Here is a 15,134-nt window from a genome sequence, read left to right as displayed (position 1 = left end):
TCTCCTGGCTTCTTACTTCTATTCATAAGTTGATTCCATGCAAAAGGCGCCTTTTATAGTTAGTTGGTTTATAACTCTATCCGCTCCTATATCGAGTCGGATGAACAACCTTGAATTCCCTTGTATTTTGCTACTGAGACGACATTTAAACCAAATCCAGGTGCAATGCTCAGCCCATTATGTAGCCATCTTTGAGTTCACTCAGAAGTATCACCCACAAGGAGGTTTCCTGTAAAAATTATTATCTATAAATAGTCTCAAGACGCACGTTCTGCCTATAACCACTGTAATTCTAGTTGTGTCTGGATGTTTTGGGCAGCTTTCGAGAGTACACACTGTGAGCTTTCGCTTTGTTTCGTTTAAGACACTACTTTTGATGGAATCAACAACCAGGCTTATCCTTGATCAAGATGTTCTAGTGTGACAGGACAAATTTTTATAGTGCTAAACCTTAACTACGTTCTTCTGCTGCGACCAACTCATGTGACAAAATGAGCTGCACTCACATATGTTCCGTACTGCCGTTCCCGATGAATGGGAGTCAAAAGCTAAGTCCCCGCAGACCGCAATCTAATCATCACTTAAGACATGAATGACGTTTTCTAGGCCGAGACTGCATCCCTTCAAACTGGATTGGATGGTGTTTTCAGCTGTTCTTCGAGAGAGCAGCACCACTGAGGCAAGGCAAAGGAATCAGTGCAGGTTTGCAACGCTCACCTTGTGTTTCCTAGCAAGGCACCCAAGCCACTGAAGTCGTTGCTGCTACTGTAGTTGTCTGAGACAAGGGATGTTGGAGCAGAATTAAATGTTTTGTCGAGCCGCGAATGTCCAACATGTACCCCTTACACCAATGATCAAAAGCTTTGAGTCCATAGATAGCTGCTTTGAACATGCAAGCTCTCGCGCACAAGCTGATTCCACTGCTCCCCCATAATATCTCCCCATGTCGCATAAAAACGTTTTCGCGAACTCGACACAAATATCAGCTTCATTCTTAGATTGCTCAGATGGTATAACCGTAGAGCCCAAGTATCGACACGTTTAATTTCAACGATTCTTATATGGGAACTGCCTTTCGAGCACTTGTTTGCTTGGTGTTGATAGCCAGTCCGATGACTTTTGCGTGGTATCTGGCTCGACCAGGAACAGAGTTTAGATTGTCTATGCTTTCTGCAGTCTTTAGGTAGTTCAGAGGAAGAATAGTCTTACAAGATAAGTAAAAATCCCATCTGAGAAGACATCATTTAGTCAGCCTCTTAGTGGGTGGCCTACGTGATGTAGTTTCCGTGATTGAAGGATGAGTGACACTATATCCCGTCTGAGTACAAATCATTCGCAATGCTGATCACAAGTTCGTGGTTGAACGGTCAAGAGTTCAGCTGCTGGCCGAAAGATTGATGGTTGGAGTGAGATACGCAATGCTGATGATCCCCATAAATGATAAAGCATCTACAACTTGCTTTTTGGAGTTTCGGTGTAGGTCGATTCCACTTACGGGACGAAACCACGAGTGAAATTTAGGACAGCGGAGTCCATATAGGTCCGTTCTAGAGCTTCGGGCTTCATTGAATGCGAGAATATGCCCCTCACATCACCCGGTCACTTGAGAAGTTTGACAGCAATGGGGAAAAGGAGATCCCTGTATCATGCCCGATACTAGATGTCTTTGACGTGATCCCTGCTTCATCAAATGAGATATTACCAATGAGTAGTTGTTGGACCACTGGGTTAAATCCTGATAAGGAGTACTGAGGCCATAGAACAACAAAAATTGGTTACTGGGCCCCAACAAGTAGTGTGTTTCCGTCTTGTTTAAATCCGTTCCCCAACCTCATTCTCGTGCGACGTATTCCAACGCGTGGCGCTGTGTGTATGCCCGCTCAGATGACTCCAAACTGAACAACCGTACAAGTGAAATATTCATATGAGTCTCTCACGAACAGGGTCTGTCTTTGATCTGCTGTTTGCATGACGTTTTTCACATGTTTTTTTTACAGTGATTGAAGAAAAAGAGCCAAGAAGTAAGTCATCTTGTTGAAATCCCGCTCTTAAATAGTATTGCGTACTTTTATTTCTCACAAAATATTACTGGATTTTGTCCAATTGTTTATCAAATTATTACATTGTAGTTTATCACTTCCCTGCCAATGTAGGAATGGTGATGGTAGGAAGGCTTTGTAACGACAGTAAGGTGTTTCTTACGAGGGCAGTTCTCCCGATCGCTAGTGCGAATTCGAAAGATGGTAGTGCTTAGAATGATAACTACAGGGAACGGAAGTTAACGAAAGCCTACTGCGAGCTGGCTCATTTCAGGAACAACCATGCCCTGAGACGTAGCTTACCCCGCCTCATCTCTCACTCTTGTTCTCTTGGAAGACTCAGCTCCATCCCTGCAGATCAGTGCCTAGCAGTGAGTTATCACTGACAAAAAAGCCATACTCTTGATCTTCAACAGTAAAAAACACGAGCAATCAAAGTAGTTTGAACCCACCTAGTTGTGAACTGAGGCAGCCAGCCAGCGAAAAGTTTATATAGAACAGCCGGCCTCACATTTTAGAGACAACCGATCCATCTGCCCTGAGTGACGTGCTCAGCCGGATTTTCGTTTAAGATTGGCGGTCGATGAAGTGCCAACTATTAGATGAGGTGAGGACTGTCCAACTGAAAGGAGTATTCGGTAGAATGCCTGGAAACTCGCTGATAGACAGATTGACAAGAATCGAAAAAGTAGGCGCGTCTCCCACTTTGGCACCTGCTGAATAATCAGTGACATTGCCATCAATGAACAAAAAGTCTGCTGTTAAACTGCCTGTAACAACAGTCACATCTTGCCATTACCAGTAATTTTCGTTGACGAGAAGCTCAAAATTTTCTGATGTTTTCTTTCATCTGTAAATGAGAATTTTCAAGGGATAGCACATCATCCTACCGAAAAAAACGATACCCTTCAGGACCGCTTGTTTTGTTCCGTGCTCAAGTATTACTTGTTGGACCGGTAGTAAATCTCGCTCAGGTAGACTTCAGAAATGACTGGTTTGCCAGGCTACCAATAGTATCCTCAGTAAAATGTGAGGACTTTAAGTGAACTGCCGCTGAACACTGCCCCAACCACTTCGCTCCAGAATATTGGGTTCGGTGCATCAACCGTAATGTCGGATACACCAGCGAACTGGTGTATATGGCCTAAAGTGGACATCATGAATTTGGGTCGGACGACACCCTCAGGCAGATCTTTTGTTGCCTGTTTAACTGTGGAACAATCCAAACAAAAAAGTTTGTTCAAGTCTGGATTATGTGTTCCACTCGCAAAAACAAGTATGCAAATGTGTTTCACACAGCCTTAGCTCGAAAAGCAATGTATCATCAAACAGACTGAAGCAAACAAATGCGATTTTGTCTATCTCACACATGCAACTAAGCGGTGTTCTGAGCTCTCTGCCCACCTATTCGAATAACTGAAAGACCATACTAGGTCCTTACGCTCTTTTAAGCGGTGTACCCACAGGCAAATGCGCTCCTCCCTATATATGCGCTGCAGGATCGATCAAATAAAATCACTCATCCCCTCTTTTAGTAAAATGCGGAAGTAAAACTAACCTTTTAACACCTATCCAATCGTCAAACTGAAAGCTGAGTGATCTTTGCCCATCTGACTGAGCATGCAGATATCAGCCTCTAAGATTCTGACGTTTTTTTAGTGCTTTTCACTCTCTGCTTACCAAATCTCATCCAAAGCATCGTACTGATTTTGGCACTCTGAATGATCGATTTTATCCTCCGTTGAGTCATAGTGCATACAGTTTCAAAGTACTCTGCTTTTGTTCATCTGTGGAGCACCGTAACGTGAACTTGTTTGCTTGTTCTCATGGTAAAAACGACTGCCAGAAACCGGCATCGTCATATCAGATAGATGGGAGAATGCCTCCACTTCAGGCCACTTTATTCAGCCTGGTAACATAGAGAAAGTCGGTACTATACTGGCGAAAAATCATTGGTACATGAATTTCCAGACCTCACTATCAGAATGCCATATTCGTGTATGGTAAAGTAGGTAGTTCACTAACCGCCTAACAATTGAATGCACCACATCTATGCTACCCAAACGATTTGTGAGCTTGTACTCCATTCGGTGAAATTTTTATGGAACAAGAGAAGTTGTACGAGGTTCTTTGTTGCTGAAAAAAACGACGTCGGTTTTGACCACGGTGAATGTCATCCGGAAACAGACGATGCCACATCCGTGTGTTTTGAGGTTGTGTCTGAGAGCAGTCAAAATCGGGGGTTATGTCTACCTGATGAGCCCCAAGAAGAGCGAAACTGGTCGCGGACTATCTATGAGTTTCCAGTAGAAGCCTGGTAATCTGCGTGTTTCATCGAAGAGAATATACTGTAATGTTTTACATATGAAACATGAGGCAGCTTTCGTTCAGTACATACAGGTGGAGTATATCATGAACGAACGATTCAACTGGGATTCAGTTGAGTCTCCCGTTTACCCCCAATTTATTTACAAATGAGCATATTTCCTACACTGTGGGAATGTTTACCAGCCTACCTATCTTCCTTCCGCCCCTCCAAAAAGTTGATCGACTACAAATAAGACGTCAACTGATAACTGTTCCCCCGAATAAGAAGGGCAAATATGGAAGTGAGTGCTCGATAACTTTGCACGATAATACAAGCAAGTAATGAATGAATACTAACGAATGTGAGTGAACGTAATATACTACTCATCAGGCTGTTGAAAGTTCTTTGACAGTCCATGATCAGTTTCGCCCCTTTTGAAGCTCATCAGACAAGTGCAGTCCCCGAGTTTCCGTCAATTTCATGCTCTACTTGAATCCAAATTGTACCAAATTAGCGAAATATAATCATTTGCAAGCAAATTTGTTTTTTAGGGGAGACTCTTGGAACCCAGCTGAATCCTTGGTTTAACATGTTTCTGAGCAACTGCATATGCTGCATCAGGCCGCCTCATGTTTCAGTATATACATATACATATACGTATATATGTATAGCCGTAATACACCACTCACAAGTTGCCGAAAACCCATCGTAAACCCACAACCGGTTTTGCTCTTCTTGGGACTCATCAGGCAGGCGCAGTACTCAAGTGTCCCTCAACATCATAAACGGGAGATTCCAAATGAGTCTCCAGCAAGATCAAATTGATTTGCAAAGGAGTGTATTTCGCTACTAAGTGCAAAGGTTTTTTTGCAATCCGCGGATAATACTAGAGGTAACTAAGCCGAGATTTGCGTACATTTTGACACTGATAAGTTTCATATGGCTCAGTTCTGTCTGCGTGTATTTTGGACATCTTTTTATGTCCAGACTGCCAAATTAAAAGGGTAGTTCATATTGGATAAGTGAAGAAAACTCATTTATTTCCAGGCAACGCAGCAGTCGAGAAGCTTACGCCACTTTTTCTTTATTAATTTCAAAAGAGCTCATCAGTCTCTGCCATTTTTGAAACCTAGATGAACTCTTCCCGTTCATCTTCAAATCGGAATATTTTTTCGACTCAAGTTCCCGTCGAAATATCTAAAATTGAGAAATACTGAGCGCCAAAAACGCAAACAGTCTGTACCCGAACGTACTCTGTCTTGTTGCCTTATCCTCTCTGTTCCAAATTAGGATAGACATGGTGGCAAACCTTCCAATGCCAATCAAACGTGGAAAATAACAACCGGGATAACGGTGTGATCTGTTAGCCCTCAGTGTCATTTTCTTCGACTTATGGTGCAATCAGGTGCTTAATTCGAATTTACTTCGAATTAACATTGCACTGTCAAGTTCAACGAACGGCTTAGTTGTAGCTGGAACGTGGGTATCAGCACCAGATATGAGGAAAGCAGAGCCTTATGGTTGCTCTCATAACACTGAGATGCATAAGTGTATATTGCCTGTCCACCTAAAATTTCGTACCCGGAAAACTAGCACCGGTAAGGAAACCTCCAAACTCGAATGAGCTGCGTATTTTTTTTGCGTTTTAAACCACAGCCGTGAGCCTAAAAGTAATTCCATTTGTTGGCTCATACACTCACTCGCTCAAGCATGCGCACAGCGTTGCTAAGACTTTGTCATCCTCGAACTGTGAGAAGCCTGGGTATAGATCCAGTGAACACTGGGTCGCCATAATTGTTTTTATTTGTTTTTGTCGTGTGCGCAATTGTGTGAACTGAGCCTAACTGGGCTTGGATCTAGTGCTACGTGTGAGCACGTAGAATCAAACAGCCAGGGTGGCATGCACACACACACGCAAGCCACTGAATACTTTCGGCTCACCAGCCGACACATCTTCGGTTGTGCTCGGCTGTAACAAACGTAATGCTCACGAAACCCAACTAGCTGAGTGATAAAAACACTCTTGAGGTTCACCAGTCGGCATCCTGGTGACTGTGGGTTGTGCGAACTGAAAATCCAAGCAGCTAAACGGAAAACATGTGGTTATTGATTGCTAATTGCGGAAGTTTGAGTGTGTTCCAGGAGTACCCTACCTGTACTCTTAGGTTACAGCAAGCTCCAGTGATACCAGGTTTTGGTCGTTTCAGTTCAACTGTAAGGCAGCCGTTAAAAGCTGTATATATTATATAATCGTTCAGCTGTAGCACCATTTCGATGGCTAGCTGCCATACCACCAGAAGGAAGCACGAGGACTAGGATACTACCAGGTTGCCCAAATCTAGACTGGAGAAGTCGAGAGGCAAATATATGCATATATACATACAATTGTAGCAGTGATACTACTGATGGAAGGCATGCGAGTAGTATGTTTTCCCGTAAATCCGCTTTGCGTCTCTTGAAAAGTGAGGTCTATTACGGAACTTGTGGAGTCGCATTCGCCTGGATTTGAGCAACAGTCAATGAATATCCAGGAGATTTCATAAAGACGCATTCGAGGAGAAGATGGATACTCAGTTTCTGTAAACAAGGTGCATATGGGAGTTTTGCTTTCCGTCCAGTAGTCTTTAACTGTTCAGCTGGTATTTTCTAATAAATAACTCCACAGCGGAGGCCTTCTTCCTTTCATAGGTATATATGTTTAGCAAAACACTTGCATCTCATGATAAATACTTGTCCAAATGTGTAAGTGGTCAGTTTATGGCACCAACTTCTAAAGTATAAGCATAAAGAAAATACTGATGTGGTAGGATATGGGCATGTGAGAATTCCGTAAAAGCTCATTTGGATAGCCTCTTGACGTTGACGGAACATTCGACTGAATCCAGTGAGCTTTCTCGTTTCTGATGAATTACTGTTGAAAATCCCGTGGTAGAAGAGTGATCATAAAAGTTTGCGACTGTTCTTGCGGTTGCTTTCCCCTAGAGGGTTTGCAACTCACTTAATTTATGCACAGAATTCCAGATTTATTTCGTTATGTCTCACTAGGCGCATAGTGTGACGTACACAAGGAAGGGGAAACACTTATTGGCGTTACACACTGCCCGTAAGGTCGCTCAAAACTCTTAAAAAGCTCGCGACCACTTTCGCACTACTTGTGGCTCATAAGGTGAAACGTAAGGTCGAAGGAAACTTGGGTACTGTGCCTGCCTGATAAGTCTTAAGAGGGAAAAACCAATCCTGGAATGTCGTAGAGTTTCCAACTACCTAATGAGCAGTGCGTCACGTCTAGACAACGATGTACTATGATATCTCGAATTTCGTACCGAATGAAACACGAGGTGGCCTGGTACAGTACATTCAGTTGCTTAAAATCACCATAAATAAAGATTCAGCTTGGCTCCGGGAGAATCTCCCTTAGAACCAAATCGGTATGCAGATGAGTGTAGTTCGCTGAAAAACATGTGGTTTTCCGCGAGGGTAAAAGAAGGACGGGGAACATGAAGTCCGTTTCGTCCATTTCACATTAGAGAACGACTCAAACAACTGGAGCAGATAGTTGTTTGCTCGCGAGTTAAATGCAGATGTGGTATCGCAGTGACGTTTTTCTGGCAGTTGATATACGGTAGAGACTGTGCTTCTGGCGGATACTAGCGTTAGACATAGACCACCATGTTACGTTTCTGCTCACTGGAGGTAGCCGGATAGAATTCACACTGGAATAAGTAAGCAAGCAGATATATAAGATATGATCTGACTCTTTGGAATGAAACTTGAACAGATTGGGTATTTTCTACTTGAGAAGAGTTTGAAAGACAACTGATGATGAAGAATAATGGACTGTCGTGACCCCAATCCGGTTACAGATGTCACGGCAGTAGGTTCGATCGCGTTGGTCCCAACGGAACTGACAAATCGGGAAACATATGTGTACTCAGACTGCAGTGAACTGTTTTGTGGGTGTCACCGTTCATGTGGGTTCGTAGGGCACCGCCTTTCTACAGTCCAACAGACTTCAAGCGGATTTGCTCAGTTTGAGGTGAAATGTATCGAATGAAGAAAGAAATTCAAAGTGGACTGTCTTTTGTAGTGCTAAAGCGCCAGAGTTTGCAGTACTCCTGGTATACTGTTCATTTTGCAGTAGGCGAAGAAAATTCGGTCTCCGGTACACACGGAGGACTACGTTTGCCCGTGTATTCGATGCATCAGTAACTGATACTAAGGTGCCCAATCTCATTTGATCAGGTAATTGGTAAATGTTTCACTGACCTCGAACAATTTCCAGTACGGGTTTCATGGAAGACCCAGCCGTTTCAACTTCGAAGAGCTTTCTTCTCTGATTAGAAAAGACTCAAACATTTACTAGAGTTTGTACAGCTTCTGGTTGATTTCAACTTGTGGTGAGACTGGATCAATCGAAACATAAATCCGTCGTTCCAGAAGCACAGAAGCCAGCTGAGTTGGAACACTTGAAATTGCACTAAGCACAAAGTCAACAGCTGCTTGTTGTAGTGCTTATGTGGTTCATTTAGACTGCTCATGCTGTGATGGATCCATTGAAGAACTAACTAATCTAGTGCTGTCCCTCTGAATATTCATCGTTTCTAGTCCGGCGGGATTTGGGTGTGTTTGGGAGCCAGGAAATCATTGCTTGTTACTCTTGTTTATTTGTTAACTGTCTATGTGAACCTACGTGAACTTTTCCGTTTTATGCTTGCTGCCATTTGCTGTGGGCTGCAATGTTTGCTTCGGTCGATATTCCTCATTCATGCGACGAAAGTCGCCTAAACCAGAAAAGCCCAGCCCAACCAGAGTCAGCAGGCTTTGTAATACAAACATAATTCTTGCAAAAAAAGTAAAAGAGAGAGAAGGACTTGCTATATAGAAGGTAGACCAGGTAACTGATATTTCGGTTAGCCTCATTTTCTCACTTGCCCCCCGTGATCGATTTCAACCGTTCACATTGCACAATTTGATCAGCGTGATGGATTTTGCTACCCGAAGGACAAAGGCCAACTCTCTGGATTGAATTTCTCGGTTGCATCATTCAAAGGTCAATTTATTCAATAAATAACATGACTCGGGACTGATCGAAATCTGATGGAAATGAAACGGGTTAATCAAGCCATGTAAATACAATTTAGATTGTCTATGAAGTGATACTCAGGACAGTTCATGAGTACACAAACTTTCAGCGATATTGCACCATTTGGTGGCATTTCTGAGCCTCTGAGAGCTCCACATCCCTTTTTCACAGTTGATTTCTAGAAAACAGAGCAGTTATCACTGAAAAGTCCATTGTGATAAGCCAAGGACACGGTAAATAAGGCTGACTTACTTGTACCAAAGTTGATAAGAACACCGTCCATATGAACCTGTAGACTTCTGTCGGATGCTTGCAAACGAACAGCTGAATTAGAAGGGAAGGATTTCAAGCGTAGGAAACATGGATCAAGTGATCATCGTGGTAAAATGTGGCGAGATCAACTTCAACTACACGAAAGATGGACAAGCCGACTGCAGAACTATGCGCACATCCCTTTTCAGGCGGGCCAGACTACGTCATTGCACATGGTTTACTAGCAAGCTAGTTACTTACTCGTATATTTCCCTCATCACGGTTCTTATCCTAATTGTGTGGTTTGGTCTGCCTAGAATGAGAAGCCGGGGCAACCATTTGCACGACTTCTTCAAACATGTTGGCATATAGACATCTTGGGCAAGTGCAAATGGAAGATAGCACGGGAGAGGGTGACGTCACGTTCAGCTGCGTTGATTTTGCAGCATGTTACCTTTTTTCCTGTGCCGAACTAATTCTGACAACTTGTTGATCCCGGCAGACAGCGTTTCAAGTAACGTGAACTAGCTATGTGGCCAAACAGTTTACAAAGGCTAAAATCGTCGTTTCACAGTAAGTGAGACAGCCGTGGTTCAGTGGACGGTTTGTTTTCGGTGCTGCAAGAAAAAGTGGAACGAAAAGCCCATAATAAGTGTATGCCCACTACACAAGAAAATATAGCTGTTGCTGTTGCACCCGGCCTTTGTATCAATAAAAAAATCATTAGAAATTGACGAAAAAATCAGGTGTTCTTGGCATCAGATCAATGAAAATCTCATTGCACTGGTCCGAAGATATCCCTCCATGAGGGGAACTTAACAAATCGTGAGAGTAATTTGGGCTTTGCACGAAGTAAAGTAAGGATTTCAACTTGACACACAAATACGTATATTGGTCCTTGTCTATCTGACATCTTTTTTGCCGTTGAAACAGACGTGCATCATCGCACACTTGCAACCGATATTGAAAGATCCTTGAACGGTTCATATGGTCTACTTATGGACAACATTCTTAGAGTCGGTCGACACCAGGATTCAGTGGAAGACTTGAGAACCGTGCGCCAGACCGGAGATTTATCTGGACTAGTAGCTCAAGGCCTTGTTGAACAAGACGTGAAAGCACTCCACACGGCCGCCTATGAGTCAAGCCCCGAAAAACGCCGTTCTCTTCTCACGTAAGATTGTTTTTTCCCTGAAAGTAGCCAAGTAGATGTTTGAAAATTTATTATTGCAAAGTTGTCCACGTGTATGCAAACTTTTGTGAAGTACCACAATCTGCTCTCACCCACGGAAACTCATTATATGGCAAGACCTTCCGTAACGAAATTTCCAACTTATAAGCCATTCTGTCACGTATTTCAGCTTCTAAATAAAGTCAACCCATGTTGAATACCGAAGGGCACCAAGTATATCTTCAGAGACATGCAAGACAGCAACTGTTTGTACTGGAGCGAGAATCATGCCCTCCCACAGTGAGGCTGATGATTAGCAGTGTTGTCAATTTGCACTGGTCAACCTTTGGGAACAACAGTTCACGTCACGTAATCTAGCGTCTCCTGGAAAAATAAATTTTCTCCACTAGAGATTTGTAGATTCCGAAAAACACTAATTTCCCAAGGGATTCATGAGACCCACACAACGAATTGGAAATAGCTAAACAATTTTCAACCGTTCAGTGTGGAACTAGTGCACTTTAGGAAAGACATTTTTACAGAAATTACGAGATCTTATACTTCTATCAAGAATTAAAGCGTTGTACAGTAGTTCGAGGCTTGTCAGTGTGAACTGTTCTTAATCGAGGGATGAAACCCACACTGAAGGTTACCAGCTCTTTGCTTTCTGAAAAAAAGCGGTAATTTTGATGATACTTGAGCACATGAAAGAGGTTGTTGCAAAGTTACTACGGAATCTCGAAAGAAAACGAGTGAAACACGTCATTTAATCAACCTCGCTGCTGGTGGCACAAGTGGTCAAATCAAGCGATGAAGTGTCTAATAAAAGCTGCAAACGAGTGTGCTGGGACTACAGTAAAAGGAAAGCAATGCTAAAGTTGATATACCTAAAATGAAAACAAGTCCCTTCAGCAGCCTAATCTTCCAAATTGATAGTCCAACTTCATCCAGTGACTTCTGAGTTGTGTTCACAGAACTAGGGAGAATTGTTTGTGCCCACAAAAGAGTTCCACCTGTACGAATCTTCAAGAACCTATCAGTGGGGCTCAAAAACGTTCGCCTGATGTTCCGAGTGCAAATGACTCTTTCTATAAGAAGGGAGTGTAGTAGCCAGTCATGCTTTACTTAGTTTCCACCCACTATTGCCTCGAGGTAGTATCTCAAATTGGTCGTTTCCTTGATGGACGGGGTTACAACAGAATGAATTCAATACCACCAAAATGGCCTCTTCCAGGGAAGGGTTTGTTCCTGGGGATTATCCTCGAGGAGATAATTTATGATAGTTTGATGGACTATTGGTCCACAAAAACTTCGTTAAATGAATCTAAGCCACGAGTTTACTCAGTTCATCAAAAAGTTCCTCATTATTTGACTTCCAAACGTGGACGCAACTGTAATTCTTGGTCACCATCAAATACCCAGAACGGGTCTTTTTATTTTCCAGGCCAAAGATTCCACCAGAAGCCCAAATATTTATATCAATACTGACCAAGAGAAGCCGACTTCATATGAAGGCCATATGGGAAATGTACAAACAGGTGAGCAAGTTACGTCTTCATGTGGGATGTGAGCCTTATTCAGTTGCATCAGGTCACTCAGAAAACTTGACACATTGAGGATCCATGAAGGTGAACATCAAACCAGAAATACCTATTACACTCTACTCTACGCGTCACTGCTGGGAAGATTGTGTTAACTGCATTTGGAAGCACGTGAAGAATAAATGTTTACCATGTGCATGCCAGTCAACGGTGGTCGATAAAAGTTTTATGCGTTTGCTAATCAAACACCGCTACCAAGCAGACCAACCGTGTGTGAAATTATGGTCTACCTTTGGCAGTATTCTCTGAGTAGGCAATCAATATGTCAAGTTATGACCTGTTTCGGCCGGCGCAGTTCTCCATGCCTAATTCCGAGTGGAAGGAATCTAGAGGTGGTCGGAATTTGACACGGCAGAAGGGAACGAAGATGTTTCAAAAAGTTTGTGCGCTGTTGGTGCGGTTCACCCTTCAGCATGGGGTCCATGGGACCGTCCCTGTGCTCGGTTGAAGACATTGATCTAAATGGTGGCTACCCGATTTCAGTAGCGCTTATGTTGTCGGTTTCTATCCAGATTGTCCGAATAATTGCTGGAGGTGTAGTTACCTCAGGCACTTCTGATAGGCTAGCCCTAGGTCCCCTTCCTTGTCCGGTTTCTTTCTGGTTTTAATTAAAAGACTTCATTCAACTAAACTGACGTGGCTGTATAACAGTGAATTACCAGTGTTCTAATCACGCGTAGCTGTCAATGACGATGGTAGTGATTTGTTAAGAATGGGAAGCTTTGTCTGCATTCAAAACTCGTGTAGTCACCAACGGGTTGTTGTGTTTGTGGTGACCAACTTCTTTGTCCACATCCATCTCTACTACTCAAAGGTATGGCTATTTGCAGAGTGAACTGACTTCAATGCATTCCACTCAAACTTGTCTGTATGAATTATTGATTTACACTGAAGGCACCCAGCTTCTCAATATAATCTTCCTGCCTGTTATGACCTTTCTAAAGGGGCTTCGACCTAAGATAGGCCCAGCACATTTTTTCAGAGGCACCTCATCTAGGAGGGAAAATTAAAGTCGACCCTTGTGGTCTTACTTCTCTTTGGTTTCTCTGAATCGTAAATGTTCTATAGTTGGCACCGCAAAACCTAACTCATGAACTTGCCTGTGAGGGGTTTTCTCTCTTTTGCCACTTATACAACTGACCGTGAAAAAATGTTGCAACTGGGAATGGGATTCTACTGGTTGACCGGCATTCACATTGAGTTTTTCAAGCCCTGCAAATGAGACGAAACGAAAGCGAAATGTCACCCACCTCAATGAGGACTGGTTTCAACTATATTTATTTTCAACGGTTTTTAATTCATGCAGAAATATGGGATGAACCTTGTCATGACCATATGCGAGACGTTTTCAGAACCCCTTCGAACGGCGCTGAACACTACAGGTATGTTTTGTTTGGTGATTTTTTCTCGAAACTTTTGTTTTGGAATGACACCCCCAAGCCAGTTTGTGGATAACGGTGTTCTTCCCCTCTCAAGCCTCGTTGTGAGTGAAATTGAGCGCTCCGTTTGCACCCAACAATACTACTGTTGAGTGTAAATTAAACAACATGAGTACTGATTAGATGAGAAAGTTGTTTTGAATTCTAGTAGACCTCTGCAGAGTTTTCAGCCACCTTGTGAGTAGTATCCTTTGTGAAAGATGAACCGCGATTTCTCGAATATCGTACCAATTGAAACATGAGGCGACCTTTGTGCAGCACATTCAGTTGAAGAACATCATAAACGAGATATCCACTTAAGTCACCCTTGAAAACCAAATTGATTTGCAAATGGGTATATTTGTCGAAATCATTTCACTTTGGGTTTAAGCAGAAAATAAAGCTGGCGGGGACTATGCCTACCTGATGAGTTCCAAGAAGAGTGAAACCGGTCGTTGGCCACCGAACAGTCTTCAACAACCTTATGAATAGTGCATTACGTCTATTAGAGTAAGGTAAATTTCCTGAAAAGCCACATATCGCAAAAATCGTAGTAACAGCCAGCTTTTGTTGAACACAGAATCCTCCTCCACATTTAAAGGTCACTGTCAGACAAAGAGCACGTTTTCGTTCACCAAAGAGGACACTATGACTGTAGTTCACGCCTTGTTCACCCTGGAATTGCCACACAGCAGTTGCCCAGTCCGACTATCAATATTTTTACTCGTAGGCTATTAACAAGCATGTGCTTTATTAGAATCCATTTTCTATGACAAAGGTCTGATGAGACTAGGGAATCTACTTTATTCGGGTCCGCACTGAACTTTTTTTTACAGTATCACTGAGATGAGGCATGCTACTACTCGATCATCAGTTTCAGTCTTCAAGTCTTCCAATTTCGACAGGCTGATGAATACCCGGTCAATATCCTCCCAGAACATATAGTGGCAAGTGTTCTAGTTGGTCGTTGGTTTGTTCGCTGAGTTAGGCACTTTGATTGCAAACGTTTCATCACCAATCGAGGTGACATCATCGGTGTGTTATTGGGGGGTGTGGTGGAGTGTAGCGATCGATGGGTTGGTGGTTGTGCGTTGGTCCTTTCCACAGGAATGCTCAAGGAGAGCCAAATATCGGATTCGGAAACCAAGAAGCAAGGAACTGCTTGGAGTCGGATCAACAAAGGTCACAAGCCGGAACCCAGAGAGGTCAACAGAGGTCACTCCAGGTTCGATTAGAGCACGAGAGCAGAGGAGGCCAGGTTC

General features: G+C 43.0%; 2 protein-coding genes across 2 annotated transcripts in view; one reads left to right on the top strand and one right to left on the bottom strand.

Annotated features, from left to right (window-relative positions):
* Nucleotides 1-10,680: 10,680 nt before the first annotated feature.
* T265_14767 (hypothetical protein) overlaps nt 10,681-15,134 on the top strand; it is a gene marked incomplete at both ends in the record, with an annotated part of 9,746 nt that continues 5,292 nt past the window's right edge. The window contains 5 exons of the mRNA XM_009175142.1: nt 10,681-10,856; nt 12,298-12,391; nt 12,708-12,890; nt 13,761-13,836; nt 14,980-15,097. Of these exons, the coding sequence (XP_009173406.1) occupies nt 10,681-10,856; nt 12,298-12,391; nt 12,708-12,890; nt 13,761-13,836; nt 14,980-15,097 (647 nt within the window). The remainder of the gene's footprint in view (nt 10,857-12,297; nt 12,392-12,707; nt 12,891-13,760; nt 13,837-14,979; nt 15,098-15,134) is intronic.
* Nucleotides 14,038-15,134, bottom strand: part of T265_09135 (hypothetical protein) — a gene marked incomplete at both ends in the record, with an annotated part of 4,095 nt that continues 2,998 nt past the window's right edge. The window contains 2 exons of the mRNA XM_009175132.1: nt 14,038-14,199; nt 14,296-14,396. Of these exons, the coding sequence (XP_009173396.1) occupies nt 14,038-14,199; nt 14,296-14,396 (263 nt within the window). The remainder of the gene's footprint in view (nt 14,200-14,295; nt 14,397-15,134) is intronic.

The sequence above is a fragment of the Opisthorchis viverrini genome (genome assembly GCF_000715545.1).
Source record: "Opisthorchis viverrini unplaced genomic scaffold opera_v5_259, whole genome shotgun sequence".
Lineage (NCBI taxonomy): Eukaryota > Metazoa > Platyhelminthes > Trematoda > Opisthorchiida > Opisthorchiidae > Opisthorchis > Opisthorchis viverrini.
This window is presented reverse-complemented; position numbering and strand designations above follow the sequence as displayed.